This window comes from Oratosquilla oratoria, chromosome 3 (genome assembly GCF_046742065.1).
Source record: "Oratosquilla oratoria isolate Oo_2021 chromosome 3, ASM4674206v1, whole genome shotgun sequence".
Taxonomy (NCBI): Eukaryota; Metazoa; Arthropoda; class Malacostraca; order Stomatopoda; family Squillidae; genus Oratosquilla; species Oratosquilla oratoria.
Window position 1 is genome coordinate 41,783,959 of NC_134779.1, and position 24,657 is coordinate 41,808,615.

The 24,657-nt window shown below is 43.2% G+C and overlaps 1 protein-coding gene across 17 annotated transcripts in view; it reads left to right on the forward strand.

Annotated features, from left to right (window-relative positions):
- LOC143022115 (uncharacterized) overlaps positions 1-24,657 on the forward strand; it is a 285,895-nt gene that overhangs the window by 156,056 nt on the left and 105,182 nt on the right. For all 17 annotated transcript variants that reach the window (XR_012966036.1, XM_076180165.1, XM_076180152.1 and 14 more), the window contains 5 exons: positions 4,333-4,998; positions 5,191-5,322; positions 6,727-6,889; positions 15,433-15,541; positions 23,852-24,037. Coding sequence is in view for 16 of the 17 variants with exons in the window: in XM_076180165.1 (XP_076036280.1) it covers positions 4,333-4,998; positions 5,191-5,322; positions 6,727-6,889; positions 15,433-15,541; positions 23,852-24,037 (1,256 nt within the window). In the remaining variant the exon portion in view is untranslated. The remainder of the gene's footprint in view (positions 1-4,332; positions 4,999-5,190; positions 5,323-6,726; positions 6,890-15,432; positions 15,542-23,851; positions 24,038-24,657) is intronic.

Sequence of the window (24,657 nt, forward strand, 5' to 3'; positions counted from 1 at the left end):
CTGTTGACTATCCACAGAATCATGAATAGCATGGAAGTCCTTGATAGAGAGGACTTACTAAATTGGGATAAGAGAAATACAAGGGGACATGAAACTCAAAAAGGATAGTTATAGGAGAAACTTGAAAATAAAAAAACAGTTTTCCACACGGGGCGGTGGATGTCAGGAACAAACAGGACAAAACTATAGTGTGTGCAAAAACTGTACATGAATCTAAGAGCAAACAAGACACTGTGAGATACAAAGACAGGACACCACAAGCATAGCTCCCCTTCCCGTAAGATACAACTAGGTAAATATACACTAAAGATTCTTGGCATGATATACAAAACATCCATGTTATTCAAATAACACATCACAAACATAAAGACTAAATGCTTACCTAGATTTAATGTACTGAATTCAATTACAGGTACAACATTTGGATAAAAAGAAAATACTACAATATACAAACAGTGCATACACTTAGTGATGAATCATGTGAGCCCATACAAAACAAAGACCTAAAGACAATTACAGGTTGCACAAATACAACACCTACAGACCAACTAAACTATGAAATAAAAGTTCTCAAAATCAAGGGTCACCTTGACATGAGAGGCACACAAATACTTGCCACAGCCTCAATAAACACAGCACACCCACTTCACTACATAGCAGAACATTCACACATGCAAAGAAACATCACAACAACTCCCAAATACCTGTATCACACACAAAACTCTCTTCTCTTCCTCCACAACCACCAGACACCAGCCTATGGAAACACCCATAGTCATATCACTCACTGCTCCATCAACAAACTGAAAGACAACATATAGCTGTATGCCAGACCCCCTGATATCCATCCCTCTGGATCTTCTCTCCCCTGAGAGGAGAGTCTACATGGCCAGAGTGCAGTGCAGTCCCCATCCAGCCCTTCTAAACTACCAGAAGAGGCTGGATAACTGCATTGCACATAACTGTCCAGGATGCAACGCTTCACCCCATACTATACAACACATTATCGAAGACTGCATTGTACACAATCATGCATGTTACAGCACAATATACACTCTATAAAGGATTTGAGAGAAAACCCTGTTCCAGCCATAGTGTTCCCTAGGGAGACAGGAAGGCTCAGCCAGACAGTCTAGGGAATGACAATAACAACAACATCTCCATTTGGAGGTAAAGGGTTTTGAAAATGGACAGCAGTGAAGTTATTTTTTCTGTTGTCTATCTTGCTGGATGACCACTTATTATTGGTCCCTGTCCATGGGGAATAAGTAAGAAAAAAGGATATACAGCAGTGTATGTCTAGTTACCAAATTTGGTTTTCCACATAAAGTTGTCTTATTTGCTGTATTTTATGACTTACTTTTATTCTAGCTGTTATTCACTTTTATTCAGCTGAGGGGAAGTGTCCACAGGAGAAGGATTAAACCCATGTCAGTCAGTCCTTTCAATTTATTATATGACTTTACACAATTTTTTTTTTTCATTAGGCAGTTTTATTCAGTTGAGAGGAATGTTGTCTATAGTAATTACCTAGTTGTATTTACCTAGGTTATTATACAAGAAAGGAGGTATGCTCATAGTGACCCATCTTTGTGTCTTTCAGCTTCAAGTTTGTTCGTAAATTCTTGAATAGTATTTGCACACACTGTTGCCTTATCTGATTTATTCCAGGTATCCACCACTGTGTGGGAAGCTATTCTTTTTCAGATCTCTTCTATAATTGCCCTTTTTGAGTTACTTTTCATGTCCTCTTGTTTTTCTGTTGTCCCACATTAATAAATCATCTCTATCTAGGATTTCCATTCTTTTTATGATTCTATAGTCAGTAGATCTCCTCTTTCTCTTCTTTGTTCCAGTGTTGGTAGTTCCAATTTGGACAGTCTTTCTTTGTATGTTAATGTGTCCTAAGAATTATCTAGTGGAGTGGGGGTGGAGGTAGAATGTAGATTGAGAGAAGCGAGTAAATGCCTTGGTGGATTGAAAAGTGTAATGAGAAATAGACATTTGGGAATGTATGTTAAGAGGAGATTGTATGAAGGAGTGATTGTGCCAGCAGCACTTTACAGGGCAGAAACATGGAACATAAGAGAGAAGGAGTTTGAATGTGTTTGAGATGAAATGTCTGAGAAGTATGATAGGGATTACTAGGCTAGATAGAGTGAGAAATGAGGAGGTGAGGAGGAGAACAGGGGTGGAAAGGGAGTTGGGAGATAGGGTTTATGAAAGAGTATTGGGATGGTTTGGACACATTGAAAGAATGAGTGAAGAAAGACTAGTAAAAGAGGTGTGGAAGGCAGAGGTGGAAGGAGTGAACATGAGGCAACCTAGGATGAGGTGGATGAATGTGGTAAAAGGGGCAATGGGAAAGAGGGGAATGTCTGTTGAGAAAGGATGAGAGAGGACAGAAGATAGGGGTGAGTGAAGAATGGTTGTGTATGGATGATGCTGTGATGCATGAGGGGGAGTGGGGTGGGGGAGTATGTATGAGAAATAAATTGACACAGCCCAAAGGGATTTCTCCCCATCTTCTTTTCTGCATGAGGGGACAGAGGGAGGGGGGTCGCCAATTTAATGAAGCGGCCTTGCTGTGGATGTGTTGTGTCTTGTGACACTGCTTCTAACCCAGGGCAGTGGACAAGATGCAGTGATGACCCATCATCCAGGAGGTGCCAAGATAAGAGGGAGGGAAGAAAGTAGAGGGAAGTTGAGTATGTAAGGGATGGAATGGGTGGGAGTGGTTTCTGTGCCTTTGTTTATTGGTTACCTCCCATGTAAGGAAAAAAAACACCTTTGGTACATGCATGTATGTAAATACTGGTAAATATAAGGATGGAATAACTAGGAAAGTACAGGTATCATGGCCTGGAACTACTTATTTGAATGCAGATTTGAAAATAAAATTGTACATATACATGTTAGAAGACCAGTCTTTAAAAAGGAAATTAAAAAAATATTATATTAGAAAATGTATACAACAGTCACTTTGTTCAAGTGAATAAAGGAAGCATTTAAATATCTTGAAATAATCTAATAAAGTTGATTGAATTTTGACTGAACTTATTTGAAATACTTGGCCTAGGTTTACTGGATTAAGAGAAAGATTAAAGAAATTATTATTCTATGATATAGATGGAATGTCCCCTGTGGGGCTACAAGTAGCAGGATTCCTAGTCCTAACCCCCGTCCCATTTTTTGTCGCCTTTTACAACTGAAGTGGGAAGACTTGGTGGCAGCATTCTATCCCCAACCACAGGGTAGGCAAAAAAAGGAAATGAATATTCAAGAAATGGTACAGGACAAGAACAAGGGGTTGGGGGACAGCATAATGGAGGGACAGTTGTAGTATAATAAAAGTGTCATAATTTCTCCATGAACAGAGTCTTCCTCTAACACAGATAAAATGATGTGTGGCTCTGGTCTATAGGGGCGCCCCATATAGACCCTAAGGTATCAACTGCATGCTACTTTGCCACAATAACATGCAGCCAGTACCCCATTTGGGAGTGGATGCTAAGAGGAGGTTATTTGAAGGAGTGATTATGCCAACAGCACTGTACAGGACAGAAACATGGAAGAGAGAAGGAGTTTGAATGTGTTTGAGATGAAATGTCTGAGAAGTATGATAGGGGTTACTAGGCTAGAGTGAGAAATGAGGAGGCGAGGAGGAGAACAGGGGTGGAAAGGGAGTTGGGAGATAGGGTTGATGAAAGAGTATTGGGATGGTTTGGACACATGGAAAGAATGAGTGAAGAAAGATTAGTAAAAGAGGTGTGGAAGGCAGAGGTGGAAGGAGTGAATATGAGGGGGCATCCTAGGATGAGATGGATGGATGGGGTAAAAGGGGCATTATGAAAGAGAGGAATGTCTATTGAGGAAGGACGGGAGAGGACAGAAGATAGGAGTGAATGGAGAACGGTTGCATATGGATGATGCTGTGATGCATGAGGGAATGGGGGATGGTGGGTGAGGGAGTATGTATGAGAAATAAATTGACACAGCCCAAAGGGATTTCTCCCCGTCTTCTCCTTTTCTGCATGAGAGAATGGAGAGGCGGGGTTGCCGAATTAATGAAGGGGCCTTGCTGTGGATGTACTGTGTCCTGCGACACTGCTTCTGACCCAGGGCAGTGGACAGGATGCAGGGATAACCTGTCATCCAGGAGGTGCCAAGATGTGAGGGAGGGAAGAGGGTGGAGGGTAGTAGAGTATGTAGGGGATGGAATGGGTGGGCGTGGTTTCTATGCCTTTTTCTTTTTGGCTACCCCCCGTGTAAGGGGGAAAAAAAGCCTTTGGTATATGTATGGATGGAATTGAATTGTTATTTTCTTTGCAGTTGCTGAGTGATGGAGCAGCTAGTCCGGTGTGGACAGACAGCGGTGGAATTGGCAGAGCAGAAGAAGGAATGAGCTTTAGTGAAGAAGGAAGGAATAGAAATTTGTTTGCCCATGAGGAGAGTGTTCCTTCAGTTCCTCCACCACCCTCAAGGCAAAATCTTTTTCCTCCAAAGTGTATGGATCCAATGCTAAGAATTCCACAGAGCTTCTCCTTTCCAGGTTTTCCATCTGCAGGCCCCCCTTGCCCTGCCACACCATCTGCTCCCCCACCCTGTCCTTCCACGCCTTCAGCACCCCCACATGCTCAGCCTCCACACGGTGATGTAGGACTTGATTACTCTGGAGTTAGTAACCCTATCTATGGACGGCTTAGTGACCATTACAGTGGCCAGAATCAATCACCTTACCAGCAAGTAACCTCCCATCTGACTTCATCTGATCTCCGTGACCTACAAGGAGAGAGCCAATATAGATCACGCTCCCATTCCCCACTTTTTGATACTGTTGGGTGTAATCCTATTGAGAGAGATGGCAACCCACTTAGTTCCTTGGGTGAGAATTCAGGTTTAACGCAAGCACAACAGATTACTGATCATTGGGCTTCCTTGCATTCCTCATCACTCCGGCCACCACATCCAGCAACCACTGACGTTCTCAATAATCAGGTGATTCTTGCAGAGTCGGTTTTAGATGAATATGAAATTTGCATAGAAAGTTATGATATATATATATATATAATATATAATATATAAAAAAAATATTTTTTCTTTTTTCATAGTTTTGACAGATTGTTAAAATTGATTGAAAACCTTGAATGAGATGTGAATTGTCAGTTAATGATGTTTATTGCTTGCCAGATTCCCCCAGGAACAAGGGCCAATAACTACTGGGACAACTTTCGCAGTTATTCTCGCCAGAATCTCTTATCCAGTACCAAGAGCAATGCTGGGGATAGTAGAGTCAGCAGTTCTTCCAAGATACAACAGCAGGTAACATAAGTATAATCTGAAATGAAAGGCTGATGTTGTTGCTACCCCATAAGGAGCAACACTCTCACCTATGCTATCTAATCTCTTCACAAGCAATTTCCAACACCAGGTCCAAAATATAAGGCCAATGCAATCACCTAGGCAGATGATCAGACACATGCAACCCAACGTAGAAACCACAAAATAGCAGCTAAGAACATCTAAGCCTATTTAGGCCCTCTGAATTGTACAAGCACCGCATGGTCCCCTAATCTCACTAAGACTCACCACAACACCCTACAAACTATACAGAACAAGGCCCTAAAGACAATTACAGGCTGCACAAATACAGCACCTACAGATCATCTACACCATGAAATGGAAGTCCTCAAAGTTAAGGATCACCTTAACATGAAAGGCACAGAAACACTTGCCACAGCTTCCACAAACACAGCCCACTAAATATACTACATAGCAGAACACCCACACATGCCAAGAAACATTAAAACATCCAAATATGTATATCACACACAAAGAATCTCTTCTCTTCCTCCATAACCACCAGATACCACCTCCAGAAACATATCCATAATCATATCACTCACTGGTCCATCAACAAACTGAAAGACAACATATAACTGCATGTCAGACCTCCTGATATCCATCCCTCTGAATCCTCTCTCCCCTGAGAGGACAAAGTCCACCTGTCCATGCTGCATTGTGGCCACCATCCAGCCCCTCTAAGCCACTAGATGCTGGATGACTGCATCACAGGATGTAACACTTCACCCCATACTATTCAACTCATTATGAAAGACTGCATTGCACATGATCAAGCATGCCAACATGAAATTCACTCTATATGGGATTTGTAGGAAAATTCCATTCCAGCCATGGTATTCCTCAGGGAGATGGGACTGCTTGGCCAGACAGTCTAAGGAATAACAACAACAACAACAACCTAGGCCTTCAGCCCACACCTCAGAGATATTTTTCTATAAATTTCACCTGTATTTATTCCACCTTTTCACATAAAAAAAGCTGACAACTACTACTTTCAGCTATTAGCATAGAAACAGTCATACTCCACTACAAAACAGATGCCCAATGTTTCTTTCTGAAGCTGAGTTGGTTATCTAAGAAGACCCTCATTTACTTCAAAATATTATTGCCATCTGTCTTTCACAGTTTTGTCACACGTTTTGGCTATTCTGCTGGTCAGTAAAACAGCCCTTTAATTCAGAAGATCATCCCTATTAACATCCTTCATAAAGGGGGATCATATTCACCCAGTCTTGGAGCACTCTTCCTTCTTTTGGTGAACACATATAGATCAAGAAACACAGTTTGACCTTGGCATTCTTTCATTATTCATATATAAGACTTGCTGTATGATGTATAATATCCATCTCTTCATATCCTCAGACTAAAAGGTCATCAAGCTCTGACAATCGTCTCAACTGGCCAAATCATGAGAACAATACTTCAAGAGGAGGAGGAGCCCGGGCTAGAGTCAGCAATGCTACTAGCCAACCACCTGAAGTTAGGGGACAGAATAAGCCAAAGTATAATAATAGGAGGAACCAGGGTATGCATCATAAGTGTTTATTTGGTTCAGTTTATTAGGGCTGTATAAGTTACTGCCACTGGTATATACAAGTGCCCATTCACCTCTTGTAAGAGAAGTAACAAGTCAAAACATGCCTTGACTCCTTTTAGGAGAAAAATACAGAAATAAGAATCCCCAGTCCCCTTGCTCTGCCCCATTTAATCACTGTTTATGACATAATTACTGTTTATGATATGCAGAGAAACATGGTAATGAAAATGGAGATGGAGATATGGAGACATCAGCTCATCTCCTACTCTATCAGTGAGATTACTGAACATCACTTCATTTACATTCTTCCCAAAGTTCTGAATACTCAGTTAAATTAGTCCCAAAAGCCTTCCTCTCCTCTTCACTTATTTGTCTTACTACCAGGACCATATGCACTAAAAAGATCCATATCTCATCCCAATTTCACCATTGCCAACATTATTCTGACGACATTCCCACTCCACTTAGTATGTACCTATCTCATCACTTACTAGTTGTGCCACTCCAACTCACCCTTCCCTTTCAATTTAGTTTTACTCAACACTAATACATCCATCTTTATTCTTTCAACAATACTACCAATCTCTTCCTTTTTACTCATATTTCTACCATATCCACACACATTAATGACCTAGTTACAAAGTTTCTGGTTGGAGAAATAACACAAAGGGGGAATCCCTAGTCCTCACACTCTCCCATTTAGTTACTTTTTTCATCATGCAAGGGACCATGGTGGTAGGATTCTTATCCCCCCTCCATCAAAGCCAAATATGTATATCTTGAACACAATTGATGGACATACATTGGCTTACGCCTTATCTTTACCCAATATCACATTATCCATCACATCATTATATCATTTGTCTCAGTCATCATCATTACTCCCAGTTTACCTTTTCTTCCCATTCTTCAAATGATATCCACTGTTTTGCAATTGAAAATCAACATTAAATGGATTCTTAGCTTCTTTACACGAAATATCAAAGTGGTTTACCAATTATTCTGAATCCTAGGCCATGGCATGCTGATATTTTTACTTCCTGAAGTTCAATTTAATTACTGTTCAAGATTGGTTCATTTTGGTTGATCCTCCTAGATTTTGTATGTAGTTGTTGGTTTAATCTTCACTATGACTAATGTGCGAATATACAGTATATATATATATATATATATATATATATTTTTTTTTTTTTTTTTTTTTTTTTTTTTCTTCCCAGAGGAGGGATTGAGGAAGTTAGTGACAGAGTTTGAGAAGGTGTGTGAAAGAAGGAAGCTGAAGATAAATGTGGGCAAAAGTAAGGTGATGAGATGTACAAGGGGAGAGAGTGGCAGCAGACTGGAAGTGAGTATTAAGGGAGAGAGACTGGAGGAAGTGGATAGTTTTAGATACTTGGGTGCAAATGTGGCAGGAAAGGGAGGAGTGGGGGTGGAGGTAGAATGTAGATTGAGAGAAGCGAGTAAATGTCTTGGTGGTTTAAAAAGTGTAATGAGAAATAGACATTTGGGAATGGATGCTAAGAAGAGGTTATATGAAAGAGTGATTGTTCCAACAGGACTGTACAGGGCAGAAACATGGAACATGAGAGAGGAAGAGAGAAGGAGTTTGAATGTGTTTGAGATGAAATGTCTGAGAAGTATGATAGGGGTTACTAGGCTAGATAGAGTGAGAAATGAGGAGGTGAGGAGGAGAACAGGGGTGGAAAGGAAGTTGAGAGATAGGGTTGATGAAAGAGTATTGGGATGGTTTGGACACATGGAAAGAATGAGTGAAGAAAGATTAGTAAAAGAGGTGTGGAAGGCAGAGGTGGAAGGAGTGAACATGAGGGGGCATCGTAAGATGAGATGGATGGATGGGGTAAAGGGCATTACAAAAGAGAGGAATGTCTGTTGAGGAAGGACGGGAGAGGACAGAAGATAGGAGTGAATGGAGAAGGGTTATGTATGGATGATGCTGTGATGCATGAGGGGTGGGGGATGGGGGTGAGGGAGTATGTATGATAAATGAATTAACGCAGCCCGAAGGGATTTCTCCCCGTCTTCTCCTTTTCTGTGTGAGGGGATGGGGAGGGGGGTTCACCAAATTAATGAAGCAGCCTTGCTGTGGATGTGCTGTGCCCTGCGACACTGCTTCTGACCTAGGGCAGTGGACAGGATGCAGGGATGACCCGTAATCCAGGAGGTGCCAAGATTAGAGGGAGGGAAGAGGGTGGAGGGTAGTGGAGTATTTAGGGATGGAATGGGTGGGAGTGGTTTGTTCCGAAGAATACAAACTCTTCGGTACTCCTTACAATAGGATACTTTCGCATAGCGCGAATATTTCTACTGCGAAATTAAAATCCTCACTCTGTGGGTCTGGGCAACGCTTTTTTTCAGTTAGGGGCCCCCTTGGGGCAAGGGGGGAGGCCCTTGCCCTCCACCACAAGTCTCGCACACTATAACCATTCTCTTCGCAGTAGTGACCGCGTTAACATCTCTCTACTATACATGTTTAGTTTTTATCGGTTTCCCCCTTAATGGGCCGATTCTCAGTCAAACTCCATTATTAGTGCGGGAGCGAACCGTTAATTACTCAACGGTTCTATGTTTACGTGTGGGCCGAAAATCAAGCAACCCGCTTCGATTGTCACCAGCTCACTCCCAGGACGCTAAGGAGTTCGTCGTCCTTCAATTTCATCGGGGTTTTCCCTACGCCATCCTGTGTCCTGCAATTTCTTAAGTGCTTCTCCCTTTCCTGTATTATTCCCTTAACCGCCACCGGGTATTCTACCCTTCACTGTAAGTATGGAATCTGGTTCCAGTATTGTTGTTGTTCAAGATGGGTTAGGTGCCTTCGTTGAAGGGAGATACCTTTATCTCACCCCCCTTACCGCCAGCCCAAGTGGATCCTCACATTTGGTGTTTCAAGTGTATAGCTCTTAAGTGTTCACCTTCATCCCCGTGTGAGACGTGCATTCAGTGAGATAATAGTCAGTGTTCCGTGTACTTTCATGTTCACAGGAAAGCACATGCAGGGGAAAAGGTGTGCAAGCATAGAAAATGGCTTCTCTCTTCACCCCCCCAAAAACAAGAGAAGGCAGACTACGGCTTCAGAGGAGACGAGCAATTCTCTCCCTCCTCCACGGCGTAGTAGACAGGAAGCCAAGTTATCCTTTATTCCTTTAACCAGGACGGTTAGCGTAGACGGACATGTGCCTCAGGCCACCTCTAGCTACCGTTCCTGTACAAGATTTTTCCCGGATGAGGTCGCTTGCTGCTTGCCCTTGACCCATCCCGGAAACTCGACGGTCCCTCCTCCAAAGCCAGGAAAGTGGTACAACGTCCACCTCGAGTCATTCTCAGGCCAAGTTGTCCTTCCTTCAACCAGGACGGTTAGCGTAGACGGACATGCGCCTCAGGCCACCTCTAGCTACCGTTCCTGTACGAGATTTTTCCCGGATGAGGTCGCTTGCGGCTTGCCCTCAACCCATCCCGGATACTCGATGGTCCCTCCTCCGAAGCGTAGTAGCCAGGAAGGTGGTACAACCACTTCGAGTCATTCTCAGGCCAAGCTGTCCTCTCTTCCTTCAACCAGGACGGTTAGCGTAGACGGACATGCGCCTCAGGCCACCTCTAGCTACCGCTCCTGTATGACATTTTTCCCGGATGTGGTCGCTTGCGGCTTGCCCCTGACGCATCCCGGAAACTCGACGCCAGCACGGACAAAAAACCCGGGTTCAAAGACAAAGAGCCCCTTAGTCTCTTCTACTCAGGAATCCTGCAGTACGCACAACACCCACCATAGGAAGAGCCGGGTGATCAACGGTGACCTTTCCATGCCCTTTGCTCACGAGGACAGAGATCAGGGACGAGGTTGCAGACGCGGTGTTTCTCGCTGACCGGACAGGCGCCAGCTACGACGGCGACAACGTCCACAGCACCGGGGATGAGAGGGCAAGTTACCAAACTTCGCAGGATTCCCAGTCGGAATCCCCAATGGTTGTTACACCCTCCTGCTCAGAGATCCTCTCTAAAGTTAGGAGAGCTAATCAACTGAGCCTTCCACAAGAAGTGGAAGTCACGTTCGAGTCTGAAATCTTCAGGACGGGCAATTCTCAAACAACAAAACCAACTCCCATGGAGTACACAGCGGTACGAGCCATGAACCAGGCCTCCGACGCACTCACAAAGCGGGCAACCGAAAAACCGCGCTGGCGCTCTGTTCCAGTGGAACAGCAAAAACGCTTCTACTTCCCATCAGGGACAAACCTTAAGCAGCCTTGATCCCGGCTCGGTTACCAGAGCTTGTCAAAGCGGACGTGGATTCACTGCTCAGAAGAAACGTTATTCTTTCTGGCAGAGAATCCAGGGACCTCGTTCAGGGCCTGGCTCTCTCTCTTGTGGTGCACTCCTGGCTGGAACGCGTCTTGGCTTCAGTAAGGGAGTTTTTACCCGGGCTGCAACCCCAAAGGGAATGCAACCTGCAGGCTCTATGGGAAAGCTCGAGCAGAGCCCTGAAGCATCAAGCGGCCTGCCTCTTAACATCTTGGGTCAACATTGAGTCCCGCAGGAGAGACACCATCCTAGTAGACCCCAATGATCCCCTCCTCAGAGAAATTTATGCTCCATTGAAGAGGGCCCCCTTCTAACCCGCATGCTGATTCCCTACCCCTCCACTCCAAGTCGAAAAGGCAGACAGGAAAGCCCCGTCCCTTTACAACTAGAGATCCTAGACGCAAACATTATAGAGGCTCCGGACTCCCCCACAGGAATCCTAGGAATTCGCCAGCCCCTCCGCACAAGATAGGGGGTTGCCTCTCCCTCTACTGGAGAGCATGGGAAGAGGCCGGGACGGAAGACTGGACCTACTAAGTCATTAAGACAGGCTATTGTCTTCCCTTTCCCACTGTCCCAAACCTCTCCCCCTATCCCATCCAAGTCAGCAGCTTCCACCCGGACTCAGCTCGCGGGCGGGCCCTAGCGGAGGAATCCTCCGTTCTGCTCCAGAAAGGAGCTTTAGAGGAAGTGTCGACTCCGGACCCAGGGTTCTACTCAAGGCTATTCCTAGTAGAAAAGACAACAGGGGTGTGGAGACCAGTCATCTATTTGTCTCCACTCAACAAGTTCCTTTCCCTGACGAAGTTCCGAATGAACACCCCAGAGTCCGTAAGGGCGTCTATCAGGGAAGGGGACTTAATGGTGTCGCTGGACCTCCAAGATGCCTATTTCCACATACCAGTGCATCCCTCCTCCAGGAAATTCCTCAGAATCATCCACAGGGGCAACACCTTCCACTTCCCCTGCCTCTGCTTCGGACTTTCCACAGCACCCCAAGTCTTCTCCAGTGTGTTCAACCTCGTTTCAGCGTGGTCCCACTCCAGGGGAATTCAACTACTCCGTTACTTGGATAACTGGCTGATCCTTGCACATTCCGCCCAGCTATGCCAAGAACACCTGAGAATGGTCCTAACCTTTGTCCTGAAATTGGGCACAGTAGTCAACCCGGAAAAGTCAGATTTCTTACCAAGACAGAGAGTCACGTACCTGGGTATGGTCCTGGACTCCTCCCTAATGGAGTCCTTCCCAGTAGAAAAGGGGATCCCGAATCTCGCTTCTCTAGTTGCACAGGCACTATCGACCAGGTTCCTGACGGCGACACAATGCCAAATCCTCCTGGGCCATATGGCCTCCATAGAGAAATTAATCCCCAGGAGTAGACAAAGAATGCGACCGCTACAGTGGCTCCTCAAGTCTCAGTGGGCCCCGCAAGAGGGAGAACCCCTACAACACATCTCCCTCACCGAAGAAGTCAAGGATTCTCTTCTCTGGTGGAAGGCCCATGCAACCTTCTCATGGGGATGCCCCTCGGCCCATCTCCCCCTGAAGTCCTCCTGTTCTCCGATGTCTCCAAGGAGGGCTGGGGAGCCCACCTCAACGACGATCACATCAGCGGTTCCTGGTCCACAGTCGAGCGGACAGCCCATATCAATTGGCTTGAGTTGAAAGCAGTACTCCTGGCTCTCCGTCACTTCAAGGATCAAGTCTCAGGAAAAGTAGTGGGCATAATGTCGGACAATTCCTCGGTAGTACCCTACCTGAACGAGCAAGGGGGGCACAGTCTCCCAGGAACTATGCCTTCTGATGATGGACATCCTCAACCTAGCCAAGAATCTCCAGGTGTCACTCAACGCCCGCTACATCCCGGGGAAGAGGAATGTCTGGGCGGACCACCTCGGCAGGAAGAATCAGATAATCAACACAGAATGGTCCCTCTATCGAGAGGTAGCGAACTTCATCCTCAGCAAATGGGGCTCCCCTCTAGTGGACCTTTTTGCAATGAGATGGAATCACCAACTCCCAATATATTTCAGCCCTTTCCCGGATCCTCTGGCAGCAGGAGAAGACGCTCTTCTGCAAAGTTGGGACAACCTGGACTCCTACGCTTTCCCACCATTTCCCTTGCTCCAGAAGGTACTTCCGAGAGCAAGACACGCATCCTACCTTCGGATGACTTTGATCGCTCCTTGGTGGCCCGAAGCCCCATGGTTTCCAGACGCCCTCGAGCTAGCAGTAGAAGAGCCTCTGGCCCTTCAGGGAAGACCAGATCTTCTGTATCCACCCATCAACGGGCCTTGGCACAAGAACCCTTCAGCACTCAATCTTCACGCATTCAGACTATGGTCCGGATCCTCCTAAAGAAGGGTTTTCCCAGAGAAGTGGCAGAGGACATGTCCGCTCCTATTCGCTCTTCCTCAGCTAACCTTTATCAAGGGAAATGCAATGCCTTTGCAAAATGGTGCCACTCCAGGAAGTTAGTCCCAGATCGAGCCACCATTCCTTAGATCGCCTCCTTCCACTTCCTCAGGAAGTCCAAGAAGATCTCCCTCTCGGCAGTACAAGGCTATAGGGCAGCTCTAAATCAGGTGTTTTCTCTGAAGGGCATGGTCCTAGCCCTTTCACCGGAAATTTCCATGCTCTTCAGGCACTTCAAAGATCATGCCCCCCCAGGGAAATCAGTTCTCCTCCGCGGGATGTGGCATTAGTCCTGAACTCTCTGAGGGGTCCCCCTTACGAACCTCTCCGAGAGGCACATCTGAAGGACCTCACCTAGAGGACAGTTTTTTCTGCTAGCCCTGGCATCTTCCAAGAGAGTAGGGGAGTTACATGCCATCTCTTATAGAGTCGCCCATTCCAAAGGATGGAAAGAGGTCTCCTTCACTTTCATGCCTCAATTCATTGCCAAAAACCAAGATCCTGCCAAATCCGACCCTAGATTCTGGTCCTTTAGTGTTCCGTCCTTAGACAAATTTGCAGGGGGAGAATAGACTGAAACAGTTCTATGCCCGGTACGAGCCATCCGGACCTACCTCAAGAGAACCGAACATCTTCGACCAGAATTAAAGAGGTTGTTCATCTCTACTAAAGGTAGCCCATCACTAAGAATTCCATTTCTTACTGGACAATGGAAGTTATCTGCAGAGCCTGCGACATGAACCACAGATTGCCCATGACCTGAGGGCAGTAGGGACCTCCCTAGTCATCAGAAAGAATCTGTCAGTCAACCAGGTTCTTCAAGCAGGTATATGGAAGAGCCAGAATATGTTCACTTCCTTTTACCTCAAAGAAGTTATGCGGGAATCTTTAGGGAACTTATCTTTGGGCCCCATAGTGGCCGCCCAAGAAGTCCTGAAAATGATATACCCCTCCTCAAGAGCACACAGCCGACCCTGACAACTCATCCAGGTTCTGGCTCGGCAACTGCAGGGATAACTTTCCAAAGTCCTTCTCATACTCTTACATTCCCTTACCTCACCCGCGGGCTCTCAAGCATTCCAAGGGAATCAATTCAAGCCCTTCAGTGGTACAAAAGTGATTATAACCTGTCTGTCTCCACTCCAGGGAACAGAAAGGGGTGCACTTCAAAGTGAGGGGAATGTATAGGGGTCTGGTCAACATAGTCTTAGCACACTAGATTTTCCTTACAGCGGTTTCCCAGGATAGATAACAACTTCCTTCCCTCCTAAGTCCGAGTCTCCTATTGTAAGGAGTACCGAAGAGTTTGTATTCTTCGGAACAAATGTAATTTTCGCAGGAAAATTAATTTTTCCCTGATACAAACCTGAGGTACTCCATACCTTTAATGGCCCTCCTCAACCACCCCTCTAAACAGTTCCTTCTCCTTGCCTGACAAACCTTGTGCTTAATTCATACCTGGCTCAGAGAATGGTTATAGTGTGCGAGACTTGTGGTGGAGGGCAAGGGGCCCCCCCCCCTTGCCCCAATGGGGCCCCTTACTAAGGATAAGCGTTGCCCAGACCCACAGAGTGAGGATTTTAATTTTGCAGTAGAAATATTCGCGCTACGCAAAAGTATCCTATTGTAAGGAGTACCTCAGGTTTGTATCAGGGAAAAATTAATTTTCCTGCGAAAATTACATTTTTATGCCTTTTTCTTTTTGGCTACCGCCTGTGTATTGGGGAAAATAGCCTTGGGTATATATACGTTTTTTTTTATTTTTTATTATTTATTTATTTATTTTATTTTATTTTTTGCAGGTCCTTCCCCAAGTAGAGATGCCATGGGCAACCAGTGTGGCTATACTAGTAACAACTCTCTACATGCCCCTCTTAACTGTGATCCACTACACCTCAATACTAGACAAGGGTGAGTGTTGGCATTGTTTTTTCAGTTGTGAGGTGTCATAGTGAATTATTGATGCAAATCTTGATTTTGGCTTGTGTGTGGTGCTGTCGGATTGACACCTATATTGTGTATTGATTGCATGAGTTTTATGCAATCAATATTTTAGAGACTAGTGACGTCTTGAACCATACATGACTACAGGTACACCTCACCTTAAGTCGTTAATTGGTTCCAGGAGACACAACATAAGTTGAAAAATGACGTAAGTTGAACTTGCTTATATGTAGGCTAGGTAGGCCTGGTGTAGCCTAGGCTAAACTGCTAATAGCCATTCCCCAGTACTGTATTTTACTTATGAATGCATTTTCGATAAGAAGGTTAATAAAAACCTATTTTAAGTTTCCAAACAGAACATGTATTTATTATTTTGTAATTAAGTTAAAAAAAAAAAAAATACCTGTACTTTAACTTTACCAATGCATACAATTGTTTACATCGCTAAAAGCTATTTCGCGGTGCTGTACTTCATGAATGCATTGTCAATAACATATGGTAAAACAAAAACAAATAGAAAATATTTTAAGATTACAATCATTTTGTAATAAGTGAAAAATAAAATAAAGTATTTTTAATTTACCAATGCAGTACATACAATATGTTGATGTTTACATTGTAGACGTTTTATCATCGCCATTTTATCCTCCAGCGAAATAGCATGATGCTTAGCAATTTCACTAGGACTTTTCTTAGGAGGCATGGGGGCAAATATTAGTTACAAGTGAATGTTAATGAGAAAATCTACAAAACTTTGGTAAACAGATCATAATTCAAAACAGTTGCGGGATTCAAGACGCCACCTAATGGTAGATACAGTATTGGAACTACTGTTGCCCCAATAAATAAGAAAATCAGCTGATTTCATGTTCTAGTGAACTACCCCATGCAACTTTATGGTATGTATTTTAGCAGTTAGTGAATCTTGATATCATTTTACATGCTTTTATTCTTATTTATTGTACCATGAATTTATGTGCTTGAAATTATTTTAGTGTTTATGCGATTCCATTATTATTGGCTGACCAACGTAAAGTCAAGTAAAACGACAACTTGAATTTTATTTTTCCATATATTATTTTTGAAAACTGACGTATTTTTGAAAACGACACAAGTTGAAATGATGTAAGCCGAGGTGTGCCTGTACAGGGTGTTTGCAATAAATTTAGCACTCTTTTTAGAAATGAAAGGAAAACATCATATCTTGGCCAAAAATTGATGTGTTCTCAAACCAAGAATTGGTTTACTAATAGGGTGGTTGACGAATGGAATAGACTTAGTAACCATGTAGTAAGCGCTGAAACTCTGAGTTGTTTTAAGAAGTGATTAGACAACTTTATGAATGGGGATGAAAGGTGGTGATGGATACAGAGCTGCCTAGTTTTAGCCTTATGGTCTCTTGCAGTCTCCTTCATTCTTATGTTCTTATGTTATCTCTTAGAGGATCTTTTGGCAAATACAGCACACTCAAAGAAGCTGCCCTGAGCCTCCACCACAGCCTCTAGGCAGGACCTGAACCTGCAGCACACGGCCTTCACAGTGTCCTTCGAGAGACACCTGAATACCAGTTTTATCCTGGCAATGAGCTCGTCCTTGGTGTTGCAGGCAGTACGATTGATGTCTTTTTCAACAACGCCCCACACAATACTCCATGGGGTTGCAATCAGACGAGTTGGGGGGCCAGATGTTGGGGCTGTTGAAGTCATAGAAGTTCTCAGACAGCCACATCTGGGCTTTCCCAGAGGTGTGACACAGAGCTGAGTTCTGCTGCCACACGTATGGTCTTCCCACAGCCCCCCTCTTTACCCAGCACTTGACAACAGTGGACAGCAACTCAATATAGCCATCTGAAATAGGTCTTGAGTCCCTCTTCAAAAATGTGGGGTAGCATGATGTGGCCTTCACTGGAAACACACCCAAAGACCACCAATGGAGTTAGAGCTGTGAAATGAACTTTAACATTAAGAAATGTACTATAATGGAATTTGGAAAAAGCAAAAATAAGATATCGGGTCAATATAAATTTGGTAACAAGGAAGCCAAAAAAGTCGACTCAGAAGGGGACCTGGGAGTGATTATCTCAAGTGACTTGACACCTGATAAACATGTCAATAAATTAGTTAGAGAGATTTTTAATTTATTAAGGTCAATGAAAGTGGCCTTCAACTACATGGATGAAGAAATGGTAAAGAAAATAGTGGTTGCACTAATAAGACCTAAACTAGAATATGCTGCAACACTATGTGCACATAGCACAAAAAAAAAAAATAAATAAATAAAAAATAAAAAGAATTCAAAGTGCAGCAACAACAATGGCACCTACACTATCAAATTTTATATACAAACAAAGATTGGAGAAATTACATCTATCAACACTGGAACCAAGAAGAGAAAGAGGTGATTTGTTGACCATTTACAGAATTATGAAAGGGATGGAAATTTTTGATAGAGACGACTTATTAAAATGGGACAGAACAGAAACAAGAGGACACGAAAAGAAGCTAAAGAAGGACAGTTACTGAAGAGATTTGAAAAAGAATAGCTTCCCACATAGAGTGATTGATATCTGGAACAAACTAAATGGAGAAACAGTGAGTGCCAAAACTATACAAGATTTTAAGAATAAACTGGATGTGGAGAGATACGAAAACGGGTCACTACGAGCATAGCTCTCGTCCCATAAAATACAACTAGGTAAATACAGTTTGAGGGAACTTGGTCTACATTAAGCACGGGACTTAGAGCAGGCTGTAGGCTAGCAACCTGTTGTTCTGCACATTGTGCAACTGGTCCTGGCAGAAGTTCTTCTTGTCTGAAAAGAACCAGAGCATCTCCACTGCAACAGGGTGTTTGACCTTGTTGGGGAGTTTCTTGGCTTTTGTAAGGCAGTTCTCTTGGGCCTTGGCAGTGAGTAGTTGGTCCTTGCACCTCTTGTAAGAGGAATTACAAAGATCCTCATTCGGTACTTTCTTCTTAGTTGCCACTCCGACGCCCATCTCTCTTGCCAAGGTCCACGTTGCCTTGCATCGTGCCACACCTTTTCTTGCAGCTTCTCAATGAGTTTTGTTGTGCGGACAGAGTCAGAATGCCTGCTATAATCCTCCTAGCTACTGCTTCCACATCTCCATTGCAATTCTCCAGCTCACATCTTACGGTACTCAAGGAGCACTAAGCTGTAGCTCAGATTTCCGAATTTTTATAATCCAGCATGAATCATCATGATGCAGGTCACTCTCCTCCAATATTCCAGTGCTTTTTTGTCATCCATGCTCTCTAGCTCTCACACCCACCAATAGTACACAGAATCATCTATCTGTTACATTTTACTGCTACTAAATCCTTCAAATGGATCTGAAATGACAGAAGATAAAAAAATTATCACATTTATCCCAAACGCCCTGTATACCTGCACAGCATGGTTTCCAACAGTCAAGAAAACAAAGATGTGCTAGAAGCACCATAAAATAGATAATTAAGAATACTAACATACATATACCAAGGGCTTTTTCCCCCTTATAATGTCTATCCTGTGGTGGGGAGAAAAGAATACTGCCACCAAGTATTTCCACTTGGATTGTAAGAGGCGAGAAAAACGGGACGGGGATTGGGACCAGGCATCCTTCTCCCTTTAGCCCCTCAGGGGACATTCCTAAAAAAAGTAAAGGTATAAGAGGGTCTAGGAGTTTTCAAACCAGCACCCTAAAGTTTGGGTCTTTTAATGTGTGTGGATATGGTACAGATGAGAGTAAAAGGGAAAAGACAGGTATTATGTTTGTGAGAAGAAAGATGGATGTGTTGGCTTTAAGTGAAACTAAGTTGAGAGGGAAAGGCAAGTGTGAGTTTGGGAGGTTCTCAGGAGTGAAGAGAGGGCGAGGGAGAGAAGGGGTGACCATACTAGTAAGTGAAGAGATAGGTAAACGTGTAGAGGAGTGGAAGGAGGTTTCTTCAAGGTTAATGTGGATGAAGGTGAAACTGGGAAAGGAGATGTGGGTTTTTGTAAGTGCATATGGGCCTGGTAGTGAGAAGAGTGTAGAAGAAAAGGAGGCTTTTTGGATAGATTTAAATGAGTGCATAGAGGGATTAGGGAGGAACATCAATGTAGTAGTACTGGGAGACCTTAATGCTAGGGTAGGAAATGAACCAATTGACGGAGTGATTGGGAAATGTTGAGTTCCAGGAAAGAATCGTAGTGGAGAGTTGATGGTGGAGATGTGTCTAGAAAGAGAGTTGATGATAGTAAATACAGTGTTTTAGAAGAAAGTCAAGCATAAGTACACATGGAATAAGGTGGTGGATGGAAGGGTGGTAGATAGAGCATTAATAGACTATGTAGTGGTAGATAGGAGTATAATAGGAAGAGTTAAAGATGTACATGTGGTAAGGGGAGAGAGTGGGGGAATATCAAATCATTTTTTTGGTGGAAGGTAAGTTGAGAGTGGAGGATAGATGGAGAAAGAGGAAAAGGACAAAAGGTAGGGAGGTGTTTAGAGTGAATTCTGTAGATGAAAAGGAGAAGGAGTACAAGAAGAAGCTGAGAGAGGAGTGGGAGGGAGTCAAGGATAGAGTAGAGCTAGGAATGGGGATGGTTGAAGGAGGGAGTCACAAAGTGTGCAACAATGGTGAATGAGAAGGACAGGAGGAAATAGAAGGAAGGGTAGTGAATGGTGGGATGAGGAGACAGAAGGTTGTAGAAGAGAAGAAGCGAGCTTTCACAGATTGGTTACAAATTAGGACAAGGGAGTCTCATGAGAGGTACAAAGAAAAGAAAAGAGAAGTAAAGCACAAGATAAAGGAGGCAAAGAGGAGAGCAGATGTGAAATGGGGCAAGAGTACGACAGGAAATTTTGAAAGTAATGAAAAGATGTTTTGGAATGAAATTAAAAGAGGAACAGAAGGCGAATCAAGTAGAGAAGAAAAGGTAAAAGGTGTAGATAGAGAGATGATAATGGAAGAGAAGGCAGTAAGAGGAAGATGGGCAGAGTATTTTATGGAGTTGCTAAATGGGGGTTACTAGGCTAGATAGAGTGAGAAATGAGGAGGTGAGGAGGAGAACAAGGGTGGAAAGGGAGTTGGGAGATAGGGTTGATGAAAGAGTATTAGGATGGTGTGGACACATGGAAAGAATGAGTGAAGAAAGACTAGTAAAAAAGGTATGGAAGGCAAATGTGGAGGGAGTGAACATGAGGGGACATCCTAGGATGAGGTGGATGGATGGGGTGAAGGGGGCTTTGGGGAAGAGGGGAATGTCTGTTGAGGAAGGATGGGAGAGGACAGAAGACAGGGGTGAATGGAGAATGGTTGTATATGGATGATGTTGTGATGCATGAGGTGGAATGGGCAGGGGGATGGGGGGTGAGGTAGTATGTGTGAGCAAAATTTGACGCAGCCCGAAGGGATTTCTCCCCGTCTTCTCCTTTTATGCATGGGGGGACGGAGAGGGGGAGGTCGCCGGTTTAATGAAGCGGCCTTGCTGTAGATGTGCTGTGTCTTGCGAAACTGCTTCTGACCCAGGGCAGTGGACAAGGTGCAGGGATGACCCGTCATCCAGGAGGTGCTAAGATAAGAGGGAGGGTGGAGGGGTGTGGAGTGTATTCAGGGATGGAATGGGTGGAAATAATTTTATGCCTTTTCCTTTTTGGCTACCTCCCTTGTAAAGGGGAAAAAGCCTTGATATATGTATGTGTATGTTATGTGAATGACATAGATGAAGATGTCGGATGTTACATGAGTTTCTTTGCAGATGATGCTAAACTGCTGAGGAAAGTGAATACTGAAACGGATTGTTAATCTCTACAGAGAGCTTTCGGAAATGGAGTCAGAAGTGGAAAGTAGACTTCAACATTAAGAAATGTATCATAATGGGGTTCGGGGGAAAAAAAATATCAGAACAATATAACATTGGAATAAAGGAAGTAAAGAAAGTGGGATCTGAAAAAGACCTGGGAGTAATCATCACAAATGACATGTCCCCTAATAAACGGATAAACAAAATTGTCAGAGAATCTTACAACTTGCTAAAATCAATAAAGGTGACTTTTACCTATTTAAACAAAGAAACACCACACTAATAAGGCCTAGACTGAGTATGCTGCGACATTATGGTCACCCAGTACCAAAATGAATATAAAGAAAATTTAAATAATCCAGAGAGCAGCCATGAAGATGGCCCCAACACTTTCAAACCTGTCATATGAGGAGAGACTGGCTAAACTGAAAATACTGACTTTGGAACAAAGAAGAGAAAGAGGCAACCTGCTGACCATCTACAGAATCATGAAGGCACAGAAGTCCTTGATAGAGAGGACTTACTAAATTGGGATAAGAGAAATACAAGGGGACATGGAAAGAAATTCAAAAAGGATATTTATAGAAGAGACCTGAAAAAGAAAACGGTTTTCCACACAGAATGGTGGATATCTGGAACAAACTGGATAAAACAATAGTGTGTGTAAAAACTATACACAAATTTAAAAGCAAACTTGACACTGTGAGATACAAAGATGGGACACCATGAGCATAGTTCCCCTTCCCATAAGATACAACTAAGTAAATACAACTAGGTAGGTAAATACAATCTTCTTTTAACATCCATTCCCAAATGTCTATTTCTCATTACACTTTTTAATCCCCCAAGGCATTTATGTGCTCTCAATCTACATTCTACCTCCACCTCAACTCCTCCCTTTCCCACCACATTCACACCTAAATATCTAAAACTACCCACCTCCTCCAGTCTCTCTCCCTTAATACACACTTCCCATCTGCTGCCACTTTCTCCCCTTGTACATCTCATCACCTTATTTTTACCAACATTTATCTTCAACTTCCTTCTTTCACACTCCCAAACTCTGTTACTAACTTCCTCAATCCCTCCCATGATCCTGCTACAAGCACAGTATCATCAGCATACAACAACTGACGTATCCTACTTTTCTCCATTTTCTTTAACCATCTCTAATCCCCTACCCACTGCCCTTGCATTTACCTCTCACACCACCCATTCCATGTATAAATTGAACAGCCAAGGTGACATAACACATCCTTGACAAAGTACCACCTTTACCTCAAACCACTCACTCTCTACATTGATACATAGAAACCAAAATTCTTCTCACATGAAAGTTATAGACACAGTTCTGTCCAAGAGCCATTAAACTCACCCATCTTCCTCAACTAACCATAAACATAGCCAATTGAACACAATTGTGCAAGTAATTATGGATAATGATGCCAATATACAAGAAGAAATACAATGATTTAGGTTATGCAAATATTTGTAAGGAGGATCATGACCAATGAGAAAGCTTTAAATCACAAAAATTTGGTGAATGAAATGATGGATAGGACATCCAAACTAACAAGCAAAGATACATACATATACCAAGGCTTTTTCCCCCTTACAAGGGAGGTAGCCAAAAAGGGAAAGGCACAAAATTATCTCCACCCATTCCATCCCTGAATACACCCCACACCCCTCCACCCTCCCTCTTATCTGAGCACCTCCTGGATGACAGGTCATCCCTGCACCTTGTCCACTGCCCTGGGTCAGATAAGTTCAAGATTGTTTGGGTAAAAAGGGATGCAACAGAGGAAAAAATAAATGTTGATGTCTGGGTAAAGCTGGAGTATGAGTAATGTAGAAGGAGGGGTTTGTTATCTTCTGTGTGGTGATTATATTTGGAGCAATTTGTTTCAATGGCCAGACCTCTACTGTGTTGGTATTGTTTTAAAGATGGAAAGTGGCTTAAGTGCAGTCATGCTAGGATGGTTTTTGTTTGTCTTGAGAGGGATTTTTATATGGGGCTGATATTTGCAGAAGTTTGATGAAATAATGTATAAAGTTTGGTAGTTAGTTTAGGAGTGCTTGTTGTGTGATCAGAGAATTTACCTAAGGAGGGAATAGATAAACTAGGATTGCCCACATTAGAAGAACAATTTTTTTTTTATAATACTTATCTTTAGAATTGTGAAAATAGTGAGAAAAAAATTATAGGATCTGTTAGTATGAAATGAATGAACATTAAGAGGACATAGCAAAAAAAATTAGTCCCTTGAAGCTACACTTCCAGATGGAAGTGAGGATGTTTACATTTTTGAAGATTGTTGTTAAGTTAATGATTTTCTGATTTTGTACTTGCAGAATAATAACTTGCAGGTAACAGATGTTGATCATTCTTGATTTGTAGAGGAGGATACTGTATATATTTGGGGGGATTGTGTTAAATTGACATGAATATGAGTAGCAAATAAGTCTTTCATGCAAGGAATCCTTTGCAGTTTGGAAGTCCAGGATGCTGTATTGACAGAAGCACAGTACCTCATCCATCACCATGCCAACCAGCCAGAGTTCCTTCTACAGTTGTTCCGCAATGCATCCAGACTTACAGCAGACCAGGATCGTGACCGTGCCCTCACTATGCTTAATGATGTGGTGTCAAGTCGGAGCTCAAGGAATCGATCATAGTAAGTTTCTATTGGATATCATAATTATGTATCAAGTTTTATCTAATTATAATAAGGAGTAGCTAAAGAGATAAGTAAACATGTGGTTGAGTGGAAGGAGGAGGTTTCTTTAAGGTTAATGTGGATGAAGGTGAAGCTGGGAAAGGAGATGTGGGTTTTTGTAAGTGAATATGGGCGAGATGCAGGGATAACCTGTCATCCAGGAGGAGACCAGATAAGAGAGAGGGGAAGGTGAATGGGAGTGTACTATGTGGGGATGGAATGGGTGGGAGTGGATTTTATGCTTTTGTTTTTTGGCATGTTTTTTGGGAGTGGAGTGTATTAGGGATGGAATGGGTGGGAGTGGTTTTTATGCCTTTGTTTTTTGGCTACCTCCCTTGGAAGGGGGGAAAAAGCCTTTGGTATATGTATGAATGTATTTTTTTTGGCTACCTCTCTTGTAATGGGGAAATAGCCATTGGTATATGCATGTATGTATGATTGTAGTGTGGTCTGTGAAGGCAGGTAGTGTGGTCTGTGAAGATGATTTAGTTGATTATGTTAGTGCAATGTGTATGGTGTGTTTGCATAAAAAAAATTGCGGTTCTGCATACTTCTTTGTACATACATATATATACCAA